Below are 19,144 nucleotides of genomic sequence, written 5' to 3'. Positions count from 1 at the left end.
TGTTAGCACTTCCTCCCTTCTGTCTTCGTCTCTCCCCCCACACCCCCCACCTCTCTGTCCACATTTTTATGTCATCTGCTTGTTTTTTTGCTCATACCTTGACGAAGGGCTCTGGCCCAAAATGTTGTAAATCCAATGGATGCTACCTGACCTGCTGAGTTTCTCCAGCACTTTTGGTATTATTCTTGATTGTGTTTAGAGGACATTGAGTCTCCCTGCTTTACCATGTCTGGTCAGGAGCTCAGAATGTTCTCACCCTATATGCTTATGGCTGCAGGAGTCACTGGGCAAGGGGCAGAAATGGGATCCTTTGTGTGGATTCTTTGTGGCCCAGTAATTGCAATTTATTCAGAGCTGAGAGAAAATAACTGAGCAGAAATTTTGTATTGTGCCCATGTGGTGATATCTACTGAAGCTAATCTACAGCAGTAATAAACCACAATGGTAAGTGTTTCTCTCTCCTTGCAAGACCTGGTGTGCATTGTTTTTATTTCTAACCACCAGAAATAAAAACAATGTTGTCTGTGTTCCTTTGGTCAGTTTTAGCTCAGCTTTTCTCCATGCTTTTTTTTAACGATTTGTAATCTTTGCCATAACGTAAATGGAGATAACCATTTCAACTATCAAGCCCATGAAAAGGCTTTGAGGGCAAAACAAAGCTCCTCCTCCACAACTCTCCTACACTAGTCATGCTGTAGCCTCATTAGGGCTCGTGTTGTCTATTAGAAGCTGTTGGAATCCAAGGCTTGGATAGCCATGAAACCCTTCTGACTGCTGGGTCTCCCTGAAGAATAGGCCTCTCTGCCTAAAGCAGAAGTTCTCAACCTTCCCCCCCCCCCCCCCACCCCCACCTCCCCCACTCACGTATCACCTTAAGTAATGCCTCCCTAACCACAGGGCACCTTTGGCATTCTGTGTTAAAACAACACAGTAAGTGCTAGAGGAACTCAGCCGGTCTCACAGCATCCAGAGGAGGTAAAAATATATTACCGACGTTTCAGGCCTGAGCCCTTCCTCAAAGTATAAGCATAAAGGAGGCAGGCATCTGAATAAAGACTGGGAGAGAAAGGGGGAAGATTCCAGACCAACAGACAAAAGGTGTTCATTGGATATGATAAGAGGAAAGGTGAGAATTGATTTTGGCTCTGTGGAAGGAGACAGAGGGAAAAGGGGAGAGAGAGAGAGAGAACTAGAGGAAAGGAGGAGGGGGAGGAGATGGTTTAATGAAAACTGGAGAAGTCTCTCTCTCTCTCTGCCCTTTTGACTCTGCCTCCTTTCACAGAGCCAAAATCAATTCTCACCTCATCCAATTAACACTTTGGTTTGTTGGTCTGGACCCCTCCCCCTCCCATTCTTCTCCCCTAACCCAGTCTTTTTTCAGACACCTGCCTGCTTTTTGCTTTTTCCTCGAAGTAGGGCTCAGGCCCAAAATTATGGTAATATACCTTTACCTCCTCTGGACACTGCGAGGCCGATTGAGTTCCTCCAGCATTTCTGTGCGCTTTTGTATTTTTATTGTATTCGCAGGAGTTTGGAAGCATTCGGTGGGGGTGGGATCTCACTGAATCATTCTAACATTGAAAGATGTGAAAAGAGTAGACATAAGTTATTTTTACGGATGGGCTCCACTTCGAGGCCAGGTCCATAGGCAGAGAAAAATGAGGACTTCCTTTTTTCTAGAGGCCTAAAAGGCTGCTGCAGCGTTGCTTTTGTGAAGAGGCGCCTCGTTGTGTCCTCCAGAGCCGATGGAGGCGGGGCAACTGTTGTTGTAGCACCACCCGTCAACATGACAGCATACATACGCGGCAAGCAACGGCTGTCTTTGTTACCTATAATCGCCCAGGCAGCTGGAACCGGTCCTGGAAACACAGAGTGGTTCCAGCGACGTGGGGGATTGTGGGTAACAAAGACAACCATCGAACTTTCTTCTGCCCCTCTGGCATGCTGAGGGACTCCAACCTTCAGCCCCTGTGAGAGGTTACAGCTGCGGGTTGCTGAGGAGTGGATACGGAGAAGCAGAGCTGGGGAGTCCGATGGACAGAAGAGGAGAGCGAAGAGCCAGGCTTGGTGTGCCAGATGGCAGCGCCGGGAAGAAGAGCTGGAGGAAGGAGCCTTGGGTTTTATAACTGGAGCCTCTTTCTGTTTTAATGTGGGATGAATGACTTGGTCCTGGGCTGACAGCATCATCGCAACGTCATCAGGCCATCTACATGCAGTGGGAGCACATTTATGGATTGAGGTAGAGCTTCACCTCTGCAAACAACCTGAGGAAGGATCAGGATCAGCATCTTGGAGCCACGTGCCGAACATTTATGGAGCTAGGTTCAGCGACATGAGGGCACAGAATATCCACCTTTACAGCCAAATTATTTTCCTCTATAAAACGACCTATAGAGAAGATGTTTCCAGCAGTTGAAGTCGAGCACAGCCTCAGAAACCCCTTTAGGAGAAAGATGAGGAATTATTTATTTAGCCATGGGATTGTGAGTCTATGGAATTTGGAGCCACAGAGAGCTGTGGAGGCCAAGTCATTGGGTATATTTGGTAGATTTTTGATTAGTAAGGGTATCACAGTTATAGGGAGTAAGCAGGAGAATGGGGTCGGCAGGAAATAAAATGCACCGGCCATGGCAGAGCAGACTCACTGGGTCGAATTCTGCTGTTACATCTTATGGTCGTGTAACACAACACAAATGATGCCCTAATGGTTTCCTTTGTGACTGGGAGAAGTGATTGATTTCAACAAGCTGGTGACTGTAAAGGAAAAATTTGAGAATGTTTACATAAAAATGCTGTAGAGCACACTTTTAAAATTCTTGTTTCCGTGCCAGTGGAAAGTATACTTGCTGTCTTTCAAAGTAAAATTGGCTAGTGATGCAACTTAGTTCCTTTGTTGCAGCAGTAATTAAATCAATCATACATTACTTCTGCATCAGAAGGAGTTATCTGCTACTGAATAGGCTTCCTGGGTAGATCCCAGGACGAACTCTTAGTCCCCAGCCATTACAGCATTACAAGCACTCTCACAGATGCTTCTTCAAGTCAAGTTAAGTCAAGTCCATTATTGTCTGATTGCATAAGTACAACCCAGCGAAACAGCATTCTCCAGTTCTCGCTGCAAAACACACCGTCACACAAACGGACATAACGCACACATACAGACACTCAACACGTATGCAGGACAAGTATTCATATATGCCAAGAGATTTCTTGGTGCCTGCCACATTGACCACCGCCAGTGGGCTGATATCGCCTCAAACCGTGCATCTTGGCGCCTCACAGTTTGGCGGGCAGCAACCTCCTTTGAAGAAGACCGCAGAGCCCACCTCACTGACAAAAGACAAAGGAGGAAAAACCCAACCCCAACCAACCAATTTTCCCTTGCAACCGCTGCAATCGTGTCTGCCTGTCCCGCATCGGACTTGTCAGCCACAAACGAGCCTGCAGCTGACGTGGACATTACCCCCTCCATAAATCTTCGTCCGCGAAGCCAAGCCAAAGAAGAAGAAAGAAGATTCATATATGCAAATAAATAAATACTGTTTTGTGACTATGGGAGTGTTGGAGGGTGAGTGTGAGCAGTTCCTATGGTTGTTCCGCATTCTCACTGCCCGTGGGAAGAAGCTCAGCCTGGTGGTACTGGCTCTGATCCTCCTGTGTCTCTTTCCCGGTGGGAACAGCTGAAAGGTGCTGTGTGCAGGGTGGAAGGGGTCCTCAATGATTTTGCACGCCCTCTTCAGACGGCAATCCACGTAGATCACATCAATTGGGGGTGGGGTGGGGGCGCAGGGCAGGGGTGGTGTCAGGAAGACTCCAGTGATCCTCTCTGCCACTTGATGTCCAATCCCTTTCTCTGCAGCAACTGTACCAGTTTCTCCATACAGTCGCAATAAATCTCCTATTCTCCAACTTATCATCTGAAGTGTGGTGCCCAGAAATGTGACAGTTATTATTCAGTTCATATTTTTTGGCCAGCATTTATTGCCTATCCCTAATTGCCCCTGGACAGTGCCATGTATCCAGAGCAACATATGGTCCAGCCCAAGTCAGTATAGCAGATTTCCTTGGAAGACTTGAAACAAATTTATCAACTATCTGGTAATCTTGTGGATCTCTTTACCAAAACAAGTTGTTTTTCATTATTTCTTTTTAAAGTCTTCACCATTTTGCGATGAACATTCATTCAGGCATCTGGTCCCTTAACCAGTTGTGCTGCCATCCTTCAAGTCACTTTCAACTGGCAAATTTCTTCAGCTGTGTGGTGGAAAGTGTACTGACTGGCTGCATCATTGTCTGGTATGGGGACACCAATACCCCTGAGCATTAAGCCCTGTAAAATGCATTGGATGCAGCCCAGGACATCACAGGCAAAACCCTCCCCACCATCAAGAACATCTACAGGGAACGCTGCTGTCAGAGAGCAGCACCAATCTTCAAGGATCCACATCACCCAGCACGCGCTCTGTTCTCGCTGCTGCTATAAGGATAAAGCCACAAGACTTGCCGCACCAGGTCCAGGAATATCTGCTCCCCCTCCACCACCAGACCCCTCAACCACAAACCCAAATAGGGGCTCATTTAAGGACTTTATTGATTTTTTTTCTCTCCATATTACACACTCAGTTTGTTTACATTCATTTTTTGTTTACATGTGTTCGTATCTTCTTGAGTAGAGTTTTTTTTGCACTACTAATAACTGGTAATTCTGCCTCACTGCAGGAGAAAGAATCTCAGGGTTGTATGTGATGTCATGTCTGTACTTTGACAATAAACCTGAACTTTGAACTTGTTAAAGGGAAAAGAGCTTGCATTTATTTGGAGCCTTTCTCAGCTTAAATTCATTCCAGTTAAATTTACAGCCAAAAATTTTCTTTAAAAGTACAGCTGATGTAATTAGTGAGTGTTATTATCCTTTATAAAGTTAAAGGAACAGCAACAAAGCTTATGGGGAGAGAAGAGGCATTGAGAAAAAGGGCTTGTGGTGTTATCTTGAATTATCTTCAACTGGCATCCTCCACTCTGTTTCTTCGTGAAATTATTTTGAGCAATTTTTATCGACGTATTCTGTAGAGTTCACAGATTTGTGCTAACGTTTCTGTGTCTTAGAGTCCCCTTTGGAAAGAGAGCGTCTCTCATTTGTTTTTGCCTTTTGATGATCAGGCACGTGGGTTCAAATGGAAAGTTCCTTACTCGTGCAATTTTAGTAAAGTTTCTATAATTTTTTTCCATTTTTGGGCTGTCTGAGGAATATCAAAAAACATTTTTTTCCCTGACTTTTCACAGCAGTTACTTTAAAAAAAAGAGTACAAGTGCTGGAAAATTGAGTTATTTTTTCCATGATCAGCCCAGGAATATTTTCCCCTGATTCCCAGCAATCTGCTGCTGCTTGTATCGAAATAACACTTAAAATTTCCACGCTTTGCACCCTCTCTGTCCACCAATACTCTGCGTGGAACGTGGCAGAGCTCTTTCATCATCGGGGCTGTTCACGAGCACATTGCTCTTTGGAAGTTGGAGTCACGAGACAGATGATGGAATGTAGAGCTTCCAGCTCCTGACTCCATCTTCCAGCTCCTCTCCTCCCACCCAACTCCATCTGTCTCCTTTTTGGTTTTCTTTCTCTGTTTGCCTGCCACCGATCAAGATTCAAGATTTAATTTATTGTCATAAAATAAAAATAGTGTCATATTTCATAGAATTGTACGCCAGACAGATTCGCCATTGGCAGAAATTGCCAGAAGCTCCACTTACAGTTAGAGAAAGTGAAGCAACAGAGAATTCCGCGCTCCCCCCCCCCACCCCGCACTGCCCCGAGTCACCGAGTAGTCTAAACCATCGGCAGCCCGAGCTCCAGATCCGAACCTCCCGATATGATTAGGACCCCTTCAGCGCCCTCGACACCCTCTCGCATTCCGGTTCCGATAGCTGGTACCCTTTTAGCCAGTTTTGAGCAGGTCTCCAGCCTCCCACAGACTGCATGGGTTCCTCGCCTCGAGTCACAAAACCCCCACCACCTGTGTGGGTCCTCCAGCCACAGAACCCCTCACGTGGCTGCCATCCCATTAAAACCCAATTCCACCCAAGTAACTTACCAACTCCATACGTTGTTGGAGGGTTGGAGGAAATCAGAGCACCAGGGAGAACGTACAAACTTGCAGACAGCGGGGGATTTGAACCCAGGTCTTTGGGGCTGTAATAGCGCTGCGCTAAACATGCCATCCAGCTTCTTCCCCCTTCCTCCTCGCCTCTTCCTCTCCGACTACACTTGTCTAGAATTATGGGAGAAGGATGTGCAGTTTTCAAAGTTTCTACTATTTCTGGACACTCCTATGAACAAGCTGACTTCATAAAAATCAGCACAGCTCGCCTCCTCCTGCTGCCCCAACCCCTGTTCCACTCTCCCTCCATTATCTGTCCCCTGAATAACGATCTATCAAGGTATTGTGAGCATGAAGGCCACAGGTTGGCCCTGGATTTGAAAGCCAGAAATCCAACATCTGCTTTCTAGTGATGTTTACATGTTATGTCGACTGTGAATTGATGCTGTTTGAAATTCTTGATTAGTCTTTCGTGCTCTAATTATTCCCAATGTTTCAGAGACATTAGTGAGCGCTACACCATTACAGCACCCGCAACACAGGTTCATATCTGGCACTGTATGTTCCCCCCATATCCGCGTGGGTTTCACCAGTTTCTTCCCACCGTTCAAAGCATTCGGGGGGTTGTGGGTTAATTGGGTGTAACTGGTCGGACAACCTTATGGGCCAGAAGGGCTTGTTGCATGCTGTAAACAGTATCTAAATAAAATATAACCGAATCCTTTAAATCCTTGATGTGTTTATAGCTTCTTGAGAGGATCTTAGTTTTCTCTGTAGTGTATATGTTAGATTAATTTTTATGCTGCTTTTAGATTTAATTTGTATCCAGTCCTTGGTCTTACACCAACCTTAAAAAAATGTCAATCGGCAAGTGTAGATGAGTGCGTTCACTGGTAGAATTTTTTCAATTTGGTACATTCATGTTTCTGATGTTCCCTTGTCCATATCTTCCCTTGGTGCTTCTCTGCCAGAGGACTGTCTAATAATTCCCTTCTTGAAACACGGTACAATTGTGCATGCCACATGCGTTACTGTATAATCATGGGAGTGTGGGGGGCAGTGGAAAGGTGAGCACTTATTATCCATTGCGTCTTGTTGATGGCAGCATCTCACAGAGCTGTCATGAAGAACTTCACGAGACTTTTCAGGAAGTTAGTAGGGTCACCAGGTCTATTTATCTACACCATCAGTATTACAAAAAAAATCCCAAGGTGATTTGTAGCTGAATAAATGAGCATAAAATAATAAGCATGTCACTTAAAGTGCCCATTGAGACAGACAGCTAGTCTGATTGAAAGTCCTGAAATAAGACAGACGAAGCAGAGATGTTTAGGAAATTCCCAAGTTATAGACGTGGCAATTGGAGGATTGTAGCCCTGGTGAATATTCCAAATGTGGGAAGACCAATGCCACTGGGGGTTTTGAAAATGATGTTCCAGATGTTCTCGTTTACAATTCGAACAAGGAAGGCCAGCCAGAAATTGATCGGAAAAGGCTAAACTTACCGATTGGGGTATCAGTGGAATAAAAAAGTCAGTGTGAATTTTTATTTTATGCCTCGTGCCTCCAGTATGATGAATTGGTTGACTTCCAGATGGTTGCCATGGAGATTAGATGGAATCAGTAGTTCGGAACAACAGCTTGTGATGGACGTTTCATTCTTTCTGATGTTCATATGGAACAAATTTTTGTCCACCTCAGATTAGATGCAGCATCACATGTTTAACAATTTGGAGCTCGTTGAAGGGTGAAGAGAGATTGCATCAGTCGGACTGGATGAGTTCAAAAGATGCTCTTGAAGAGAGTTGAAATGGGACTTGGCCAAGGATAGATTCTTGGGGTGCAAGGCACCAGAGTTCATTCTACAAAGTTTATTTCTCCCATCATTGGTGATCGTCTGGTTACATTTTGGACGGGTGCAGCCTTTCAAGATTCCTTTATTGTCATGTAATACAGATAAACCCTGCTTGAGTGTTCGTATGAAACCTTTCATAAGCCAAACCTTCACTCCTATTGAAGGTTATTTTCGTAAAAGCCAAAACCCAGTCAAATCCTTTCGTAAAAGCGAGCACAGGTGTCTTCATAAAAACAAATTTTCGTAAAGCGAGTATTCATAAAACAGGGTATACTTTTAGTACCAAACTGTTGGTTCACTACTCCCCCGGAGTCTGCACCCCTCGAGGCCGTTGCCAGCACAGAAACTGCCGTCTAGGGCACGGACTTCGTGATTGCACGATTTTTCTTCATGTTTGAAGTTCCTCAGTTACTGCAGGTACACGTGTGCAATTTTAGTGTCAACAGGTGCATTTACATCCATGGCCTTGTAGATATGTTTTCGGAGGGTCTGAGACCCTAAAACATTCTCACCTGGGAGAATCCAGTTAATGAAGAGCTCAGGTCTGAAATGCTGGTTATATTACTGTATCCTTGCCCCCTACGGATGCTGAGGGACCTGCTGAGTTTTTCCAATTAACCAGGAAGTGACAGCCAGCATAATCAGGCTGAAGATGTACTCTGTTGGCAGAAGGGTTTGGGATTAGATGTTGCTGAGGTTTATGCGAACAGAGTAGACTTGGGGCAGGACACTTCTTTATCTATGTTCTCGAGTAGCAGATCATGAGTTATGGTTTTTATTATTGACTGGAGTAAATACTGGGATATTATTCAATAAATGAACAATAACAGAATTAAAAAGCATAACGCCATGCAAGCATTAATTATGTGATGAAAGTTTCATTCATGTAGACGTTACTGATGGACACCATGACTTCCTGTAATTTAGTAAACAGCGAGCAAGGCTTCTCCTCAAATAAGATCTGACTAATACAGTTCTGAATTGGCTTCATGGTCCCACAAGGGATGCTGGAAAACTCCACCAACACCTGAAAAATTGGCTGTAGGCAGCTTTTTCCAGTGGTCACAAGCTGCATTCTATAAATTAGCCTTCATTTCAAACAAGTCCCTCTTACAATCTTGACCTTCCCACCTGCAGAACCTATTGCTTTCCCACAGTTTAAAATATTTTCTGTAAAAAGAACAGATTGAATTGTTTTCTGAATTGCTGGCAGGTAAGCTGACAGCATCTCAACAGCCCACAATCAAGTTCTGCAAAGGCAATCTGGCAGCGTAAAAAATGATCACATTGGTAATTGATCGATCACTATGAAAAATCAAGTATGTGGTACAAGTTAGGTTGAAGTGCTTTGACTTTCCTGGGACAGAGACCAAGGTCAGAAGAGGTGATCAAGCTGATGAAGTAAATCAGAGCATGACAGTTAGCTTGGGTTTTAATTTCTTTCACTGGCAAGCCAGCATTGAATGCCTGTCACCAATTGTCCTGGAGACATTGTTGGCCAAATGGCTTCCTGGCTGTGCAACAGACCTCACAGTGACGGAGCTGGTGGGTAGGAAGTCGCAGGGCTTGGGTTCAGGAAACCGTTATAGTTCCAAGTCAGGGTGGTGTACGACTTGGACCATTAAATCGTCCGCAAATAATTCTGTGCCCATTAATTCATGGTGCTGAAGGCTTCTTGTGGCTGTGCTTGGTTGTTTCTTTCCTGTAACAGCTTTTTCTTCTCTCCCCCTCCACAGATTGCAATGCACAAGTTCACAAGGGCTGCAGGGACAATCTGGCAGCCTGCAGCAAGGTTAAACTAAAGGTACTTCCTCTTCCCGTTCCTCCCTGTTGTGCAAAGAGTAAATTTAGCATTGGTTTATTCTTTAATGATGAAGAGTTTCTTGTCATGTACATGTGCACTGAAATTCGGTAAAATCAACTGCAATCATAAATATTAAATTCAAAAGAGATCATAAAGATAGAAGTTAGATATTAGAGCAGTTAAAACTAGTGTTACTAGCCTTTATGTGGGTAGTAAAGGGAGGATCAAGAGCCTGATATCCTTTGGGCCCAGAGGTGCAGTTTTCAAGGGACTGTACCTTCTACCTGAAGGTAGCAGTGAGAAGAGGTTGTGACTAGGGTGATGGTTGGGGGTGAGGGGGTCCTTTATGATGTTGGTTCCCACCTTGAGTGCTCACATCGATGTCTGGATTGGACGTGGCTATGTTCAATAAGGTGCAGGTTGCCGAAGAGTGGAAGGTTCCTTTTATTTATGATACCATATGCCACCTCTTGTGTTCCCACATCATGTTAAGCATGCATTCCATGGAAAGAAAGTTCTCAGTCTTGTGAAAGTGCAATGTTACTGCTCTCTAACTCAGCAGGCGATGAAGTTGGGTCACACCACATAATTTTAACCACAGTTTGGCACTTTGCAACTGTACTCTACGGTGCAGGCTTAATCCACTGCTCTCCTCTCTCTCTTTGCCCACGTCTGTGTGGTTGGGCACAATTCAAATGTCATCTACAAATTTGCCAATGACACCACTGTTGTTGGCAGAATCATGAATGGGAAGTGTACAGGAGTGAGATAGATTAGCTTGCGCTCATTGTGAGTAAAACAAAGGAATTAATCGTGGACTTCAGGAAGGGGAAGCCAGGAGAACACAACCCAGTCCTTGTTGAGGGATCCAGCAGTGGAGAGGGTAAGAAACTTCAGATTCCTGGGTGTCAATATCTCTGAAGACTTATCCTGGGACCATCATTCAATGTAATTATGAAGAATGTAAGGTGGTTTGTTATGACACCAAAGACTCTTGAAAATTTCTACAGATGTACTGTGGAGAGCATCCTGACTGGTTACATCATTGTCCGCTACGGAGGTGTCAATGCACAGGACAGGAAACGGCGACAGAGGGTTGTAAACTCAGCCAGCCATTACTTTCCTTCCATTGGTGACATCTTTAGGAGGCAGTGCCTCAAGAAAGCAGCCTTTATCACAAGACCCTCACCACCCAGGCCATGCCCTCTTCTCACTCCTACCATCAGGAAGGAGGTACAGGAGCCAACGATACAAAACAGCTTCTCCCCTCTGCCATCAGATTTCTGAACGGACAATGGATTACAGACATTCCCTCACTTTTTCTCTTTTTTTCCACTCCTTATTTATTTTAATAAATATTGTATTAATGTAACTGCAATTTTGCATGTTGTTTTGTACCATTCAACTGCCACAAAACAACAGATTTCATGGTACATATTTATGACAATAAACCTGATTCTGATCAGCAATGATACTTTTCAATTGAGACCTCAAATTTTCAGCCAGATGGGCATAAACATTTCTATGGTCCTGTTGAAAAATCAATGGAAGCAAACGATGGCGAGGTCAGAAAGAAAACCCCTTGAGAAAGAGAACCAGAGGAGATGACCCCAAGGGGGGTGACCACTGTGGCAGACCAGCAAGGGGCTCTGCAGCTGAAGGACACATGCAGGCGACGAGCTGTTGACGACTTGAGTTCAAAGGACTCGTGTCAGGCTGCGGGATTCGATAGGCTGCTGAGGGCAAGGAGGGCCTTGGATTCTGAAGGCTTCTTCGTTTAGTCAGGGGTTTGGATCTGGGCTCAGTTTCCCGATGGTTTGAACTGGACAGGAATCTTAGGCGGCTGCAGAAGCGCCGGAGGTAAATCCACAGACACTCAGTGTCTCTAGCGGGGGGGACTCTTTTTTGCTTCTCTTTCTCTGACACTAACGGGCACCAGGCAATGCTAATGGCATTGCCATTACATTTCTGTTTTATTACACAAAAATTAGTACCTGTTTTGTGGGAGTCAAACTCTCTGCCGAGCCTTTGTGCTAAAAGTCTACTGAATGTTGGACTTCTGTTCCATCTGGTTGCTGTTCATTGCAAATGCATCACATATTCAGCAGACGATTTTGTTTTAACCCCAATATTGATTCTTTGTGTACTCCCACTGCTGTTGGATGTTAATACGCCGGGACAGCTGTAGATTTGCCAGTGCATTGACTTGTGCCACTTCCTATATTTTAGCAGCAAAAAGCCCCTCAGGCCCAAGATTCATCAACGTTACCCAACACTGTCATCATGAGAAATAAACGTAAGTATCTCTGTGTATTCAAAGCTCACCTCACAAAGTGCCTGAACAATGCTAATGTATTTAACTCAATGAGCTATTGTGATTTCATTATTTGATAAGTGTGAGATATAATAATATTGGCTCCTTGTCAGCGGTAGAAAACCTCCTCAACCACCTAGTTATAGGGGAATCATGTGATGGAGTAGTGGCTGGTCGGGTGGAACCAGCCCTCTTCAGAGAAAAGAAAAAAAAAGTTTGAAAAAGCAGAGCTCAATAAACATAAAATACAGGAAGAGAAAGAAAGTTACAGAGAAGAGACAGAAGATGGGACCCAAAAGAGAGAAAGTAAGAATAACAGAGAAAAGGAAAGAAGGAAAATCACTGGAGAAGAAAGAAAAAGGCCTTACCTGCGCGTCGGAGCAGAGAGCCACCATGGAGAGGAACGGCCGATCTCCGGCGCTGGTGAGTCCCCAGAGGAGCGGTGTCCTCCCGATCGGCGGACTCCAAAAATGGCTCTCAGAGCCAAGAAGAGGTGCGCAGCTGCGCATGTGCAAAGAGTTGCGCATGCGCAGCGCACAAGCAAAAGAAAAGGTTAACGTCGGCGGGAGGGGGACTCAGCTGAGGAGCGGCCAGCTGAGAGACGCCCAATATCGGGGCGTTCGGCTGGGGGAAGTAAGCAAGAAAGAAGAAAAGAAGAGTGGTGAGAAAGAGAAAGAAGAGCTGGAAGAGGGTGAGTGGCAACGGGGTGACCGGCAGGGGGACGACCGGCGGCAGGAGGCCCAGCAGTGGGTCGGCCTGCAGCAGGGGGCCCAGCGGTGGGTCGACCTACAGCGGGAGGCTGAACAACGGGTCGACCTGCAGCAGGAAGCCCAACAACAGGAGACACAGCAGCTGGAGGCCCAGCAAGGATACAGAAGCAGCTCACCAGAGAAGGAAGAAGATACACAGATGCAGAGAAGAGAAGAAGACGACACAGACATAGATACAGACACAGAAGGAGGAAGAAGACCAAGAACTTCAAAGGAAAGAAGAAGGTAAAATAGAAGGACAAAGTTTAGATAAAGCCTTTTTCGAAGAATAAATGAGGTCATTAAAAGAATGGCCATCATTAGAATTTAGTTCAATCAAAAGAAAAATGAAGAGCTGAAGACAGAATCCAAAGCTTAGAGTTGGTCATGACTGAAATAGGGAAAAGAGGAGAAAATGTGGAGGAACGAGAAGCTGCTGTAGAAATGGAGATAAATGATTTAAGAGGGAAGTCGGAAGAGAGAAAAAAAGAAAAAAAAGGAAAAGTAAATTAAAGAGACACAAGATTTATTGTCACAAAAAAAAGACGTATTGGAAAAGTACAGTAGGTGAAACAACATAAAAATAGTGGGCCTGAAAGAAGGCAAAGAAGGGTCAGATATGAAGGAATTTATAAAAGGATGTATCCTGAAAGTGCTGTGAACAATAGATTCACATGAAGAAATAGAAATCGAAAGGGCGCATAGAGCACTAGTACTGAAACCGCCACCACATCAAAAACCGAGATCCATATTGGTAAAACTCCTAAGATATACGACAAGAGAAAACATACTGGAGCAGGCAAGAAAGAAGGTTAGAGAAGACAATAAGCCGTTGGAATATAAGGGACAAAAAATATTTTTTTACCCAGACATAAGCTTCGAACTTTTAAAGAAGAGGAAGGAATTCAAAACGGCAAAAACAATCTTATGGAAGAAAGGGTATAACTTTATATTAAGACATCCAGCAGTACTCAAAGTATTTATTCCTGGGGAACGGAATAGACTGTTCTCGGACCCAAAGAAAGGCCAAGAATTCGCTGAACATTTGCAGGACAGGAGAAGAGAGGAGGAGGAGTGACAAGAAGGATGACCGGCAAGAAAATATTCAAAAATATGTAATAATATAAAGATAATGTATATATATAAAGATTTAAAGATGGATAAGAGAAGGGAAAGAAGGGAAAAAAAAGAGAGAGAGCTTTGTTATAAGTATAAGAAAATAGTGTTCTCTGGGGGGGAGAATAATGGTCACTGAGAAATCGGTTGACGCTTGCGAGTAAGTTTGCAAACCGAATGGAAAGGGGAGTTGTGGTTCCTGTCAAGGGACAAGGGGCAATCCAAGGAGGGGAGGTTCATTTGGGGTTAAAGGGTTATTGCTTGTGGGGATTGTTGTGGTATTTCATGTCTTAAGTGCGTTGTCATATATTGAGATTAAAAAGGAAAACTTAAAAACAGTAATGGAAAAAAGGAATGGAGGTGGTGAAGAGGCAGAAAAGAAGTGAAAATAAAGATATAAGATGGCCACGTTGGACTATATGACTATCAACATTAACGGAATATATAACCAAGTTTAAGTGTATCCCATTGGAAAAAAAATCACATATAATTTAAAAGACAAAGTTATAATGTTTGAAAAAACCTGGGAACCATACATGGAACATAAGAGAAAGAGCAGGCCTCGGACCACCACCACCTAAAATGATAAGAAGATAAACACGACCAGATTTAATGTGTATAAGTAGATGATACGTCTTTTTTGTTTGTATTCCTTTTGCATAAAGATATTGTTTAATTGTATTTTATATGTTCAATATTTACTGTTTTTGGAGGGGGGTGGGAAGGGGGAAGGGAGGGATGGGGGTAAGAAAGAGAAAATGTCACTGTGAATATTTAAAGAGATGCATCTGTAAATATATTGGTTGATATGGTTCATTGTGCGATAAATGAAGAATTACAAAAAAAAAACCTACCTAGTTATAAATTTTGGCCTTGAATTGTTTGGGGCACGATTGGAGATAGAGACTGCAGGGGTGAAACACTGGTATATTTAACATTGTTGATAGTAGCTACTTCAATTGAAAAGCAGAAATGTGCTTTCTCTTGGATTTTGTTTGCAACATTCTACTACAAGCTATAAAGGGATTCCAAATATCCTTGTGAAATTGAACGACTTGGTCAGTTCTCTCTGAACCAGGAGAACAATTTCAAAAAAACATTTCCACAGGAAAATTGGATTCCAATGTGAAAACCAGTGGCTGATTCTGAAGTTTTTTTGCGGCTGAGCTTTGAAGGTTGGTGTTCAAGAAAAGAGACAAGGATTGGGTTTCTGATACTGGAAGAGAAGATATTGGGATAGGGGGAGATTTGATGATCGAATCTATGATTTTGTTTGTGAATTATCAACTACTTCGTTTGAATGTCGGGAAGTTTATCTTTAGTTTACTTGGAAGAATATCTGCATCCTGCCAAAGTAGTTTTTGGTAGTGTGTGGTTGGTTCTGGTCCAAATATCTGATTTGCTGCAAGGTCAAAACTGCTGAAAGTTTTGGAACAAGATTGGTTGCTGTCCAGTTCATGGGTATCATGTTGATCTCTGGCTCCAAAATCTAATTGGTTAGTACGAGATTAATATGAAGGATCCCAAATTATAGCCCCTTGACCACCTCCAGTTCTAAACTCATGGCAGTCATGAAGTCCAAGGACCATCTGCCACACCTGCGTCTTGGCAGAGATGTCCTCAAAGCCCAAGATTCTCATATTTCCTATTTGCTCATCAATCATCCAGTTTGGGGATCACTAAATTTGGAAAGGCTGCTTTAAATACATTTCTTCTTCATAAAGTATCCTGATTAGAATAGATTGTTGTTGGTAAGATGAGATGCTTGCAAATATGAAAAGATTTAAATGGGGAGCTCAAGAATTGGGCCATATGTATCCATGGAGTTCACTGAGACAAACCTTAGAAATTTCAAGAGACACCATTAAGTGTTGGGAATAGATTTTTTAGAAGCAGGGCTTTTTGTGATGTATTAACCTGCTGTGTTTCTGTTCTACGCATGCAGCAATGCAAGCCAGAGAACGCCCAAGGTCAGCAATAATCGTCCCAGATGACAACTTGTTGATTGCTCCGAACAGGAAGATGCCCCTTTACCGATCACTTTCCAAGAGCATGTCAATAGCCAATATCGCAGGGTAAGTTTGAGTTATTTCCATTGAGTTGTACACAAGTGCTGATCAGTTAAGGAATTCCAAGGGCTAAGTTGCAGATGCCCTGTCTTAACTGTACAAGTCCGCAAAAGGGGCGATACGGTTCGCGTAGCAGTTAGCATGACACTGTTACAGTGCCAGCAGCCCGAGTTCAAATCCCGGTGCTGTCTGTAAGGAGTTTGTACGGCCCTGACCTGTGGGGGTTTTCCCCAGGTGCCCCCCACCCCCAAAACATATGGGGTTGTAGGTTAATTGCAGTAATTGAGCCGTAAGGGTTTGAATGGCTGGAACCAGCCTCTTCCGTGTTGTAAACTTATACTTAAAAAAAAATGTGAACTCTCCCAATTGAATTTGGTTGGAACCAAACTGATCCCATCTCCTCCCCTTTCCTAAGTTGCTGTCAGTTCTTGAGCCCCAGTTGCTCCTGGGCTAACCCTGATTATGTCAGGACCATTGAAACTGAATTAATTACAATATATTGAGAATGGTAGGTGCCTGTTAATTGAATTTTCCGGTTGCTTGAGATTGCACGTTGCGTGACTGGCAAACTAGTGATGTGCCGATTTTAAACCTGTATTTTTTGCCTATTTATTTTCCTTGATTTTTTTTGGCCAGTTGCTGGTTGCTTGAATTCCGAATAACTGTAGTTCAGTATCATTGAAGCTCTCTGGTTTCCACGATGCACCAGAGGTTTTCTTTCACCCAGGAATTAATCCGGGAACCTAGCAAGACATAGTTACAGTGGCGTAATACTTCAGCCTATTCCCTTTCTCAGATTGACTTGTTTCTCTTTGCAGACCTGCGATTGAAGAAAGCTCCCTTGGTTCCTGGCGAGTTTTATCTCAGTCGACTGACTCTCTGAACCACATAAAACCAGCGACTGAGTCGATGGAGTCGCTGACAGATGAAGGTAAGGGGAGTGTTGAGTGAGATTAAGCCTCTGTGAGGCAGGTATTTTTGAACTTGAGGGCCTTTAACCCATGCAACTGCATGGACGATGCAGTCAGAAGGAAAAGGAGAAAGCCCGTTTACTTCATTATGTAGAAATTTACCCGGGTCGTCTGTGGTATCACATGGTATCGTGGCTGTTCGATCCACTTCCCTTTGCAATTCTGATCGACTCCTGGGAATGGAACTGATTTTATCAGGGGCTAGAGTAAGCACTCTCTAGTAGCTGCCACCAAGACATTGGTAGCATTCAAGAAACAACAGCATCTCACAAAAAAAGGTACATCACCGAATCCCCCAGTGTGTGCTCTGCAAAAGAGGAATTGGTGCCTTGAGATTATTTTACTTAAGTCTGGCCGAGATGCCAATGGTCACGTAAAAATCTGACAAAAGGCACCCCCACCCCTTTTCTCCAACAAAGGTGTCCAGTAATATCCAAAATCCTCGTTCTTTAACCTGAATATCTTCACCAACATCTACATGATCACCAAAGCTCATACGTTTTCAGTAATCCACTTGGGTCATGAATTTCCTGCCACGGTCTCAAGCACTTTGGAATTGGACCAACATCGGCACTGCACTATGCCTGACTCTTTATCTACATCACCCATTCTCAATGGGGGCCCTATGGCCTCCTTGGGGGCTACAGCACATATAAGTAAAAGCCTTATTTTCTCCTCACATACAAACATTTTTCATGGTTTTTTTTATAGTAGTTGGTAGGAGAGAAGTATGGAAAATCCAAAACTTGACTGCTTCATAGGGAAGGGGGATCATAAACCTTGAGCAGAGACCTCGTTTGGGGGTTGGGCCATAGCCAGAAAATGGTTGAGAATGGCTGATAGGGGAGCCTAGCACAAGAGGGCGTCAATTTAAAACAGATGCAGAGAAATTTCTTTATCCAGAGGGTTGAGAGTCTGTGGAACTTGTTATCACAGGCACCTGTGGAAGCGAGGTCGTTGGGTGTATTAAGGCAGAGATTGACAGGGCATCAAGGGTTACAGGGAGAAAACCGGGGAGTGGGGCTGAGTGGGAGGGTGAATCAAATTATGATTGGCAACAGACTCGACGGGCCCTTTCCTGCTCCTGTATCTTGTGATCTTGTAAATAAACCAATGATCCTTGGAGGTAACGTCAGATGTTGATTGCTGATGTCCCCAGCCTGTGGATGTAATGGTGTGAAATTAAATTTTGTGAGCCTTTGCAAGCATTTGGTCTGAGATTTATTTTGACACTGGTGTTTATTGTCAGACTTTGCACTTGCGTTCAACATTCCCACAGGTACAGATGTCATGGACGGGCAGCTGATGGGCGAATTTGAGTCAGATGCTAAAGAACTGGAAGCGGACTCTTGGAGCCTGGTGGTGGACAACAAATTCATCCGCCAGCAGAAGAAGGAAGTCATTAAGCGACAGGACGTTATCTATGGTAAATACAAATTTATTCCTGTTTTAAATTATGTCAGTTGGTGCCAGAAGAATCTGTAGGTGCAGAAAGATTCATCTTTTAACATTTTATATTAAGTTTAACTTCAGAAATTTGTGAGATGAAACAATATCTTCAAAAGGTCATTGTGAGAGTGAATAATTTACTGGGCCGCAAGGAAAGTGGGGCGGAAAAGGGCTGATGTGATTATCCCATCAGGATAGAATGACAATGTGATTGGCGAAAGCTACCTCCCGTGACAATTCTAAGAGATCATTTAAACAAAGTAGAGCCAATATTACCGTCACTGAAGTGAAAACACAACGCTGGAGAAACTCAGCAGGTCAAACAGTGTCCTTTATATGGCAAAGGTAAAACTCTATCACCAACGTTTTGGGCCTGAGCCCTTCATCAAGGTGAGGGCAAAATGTAGGCAGGAACCCAAACAAAATGGTGGGGGGGATGAACACTGTCCCACAGGCAGGTGGTAATAGGTGGATAAGGAAGGAAGGACACAGCAGCAAACAGGGAGGAGAATGGATCTGTGAATGGAGAGGGAAGGGGGTGGAGAGCTGGAGGAAAGAAGACAGAGGGATGAGGAAGAGAGGGAGAACAGGGAGTGGGCTAGCAGAATCCGGAGAAGTCGATGTTAATGCCATCAGATTGAGGAGTGCCCAGTCGGAAAATTGCTCCTCCGATTTTTGAGTTATCTTGGTTTGACAGTACTTGGACGGACACGTGAGTA

General features: G+C 43.9%; 1 protein-coding gene across 8 annotated transcripts in view; it reads left to right on the top strand.

Annotated features, from left to right (window-relative positions):
• akap13 (A-kinase anchoring protein 13) overlaps window positions 1-19,144 on the top strand; it is a 396,122-nt gene that overhangs the window by 333,014 nt on the left and 43,964 nt on the right. For 7 of the 8 annotated variants that reach the window (XM_069912032.1, XM_069912031.1, XM_069912029.1 and 4 more), the window contains 5 exons: window positions 9,690-9,757; window positions 11,987-12,053; window positions 15,882-16,011; window positions 16,824-16,936; window positions 18,226-18,402. In XM_069912032.1, the coding sequence (XP_069768133.1) occupies window positions 9,690-9,757; window positions 11,987-12,053; window positions 15,882-16,011; window positions 16,824-16,936; window positions 18,226-18,402 (555 nt within the window). The remainder of the gene's footprint in view (window positions 1-9,689; window positions 9,758-11,986; window positions 12,054-15,881; window positions 16,012-16,823; window positions 16,937-18,225; window positions 18,403-19,144) is intronic. The other variant, XM_069912027.1, reaches the window with a different exon arrangement.

Source organism: Narcine bancroftii, chromosome 14 (assembly GCF_036971445.1).
Source record: "Narcine bancroftii isolate sNarBan1 chromosome 14, sNarBan1.hap1, whole genome shotgun sequence".
In the NCBI taxonomy this organism is placed as follows: domain Eukaryota; kingdom Metazoa; phylum Chordata; class Chondrichthyes; order Torpediniformes; family Narcinidae; genus Narcine; species Narcine bancroftii.
The sequence above is the reverse complement of the archived record's forward strand: the minus strand, read 5'-3'. Positions and strand labels throughout refer to the sequence as shown.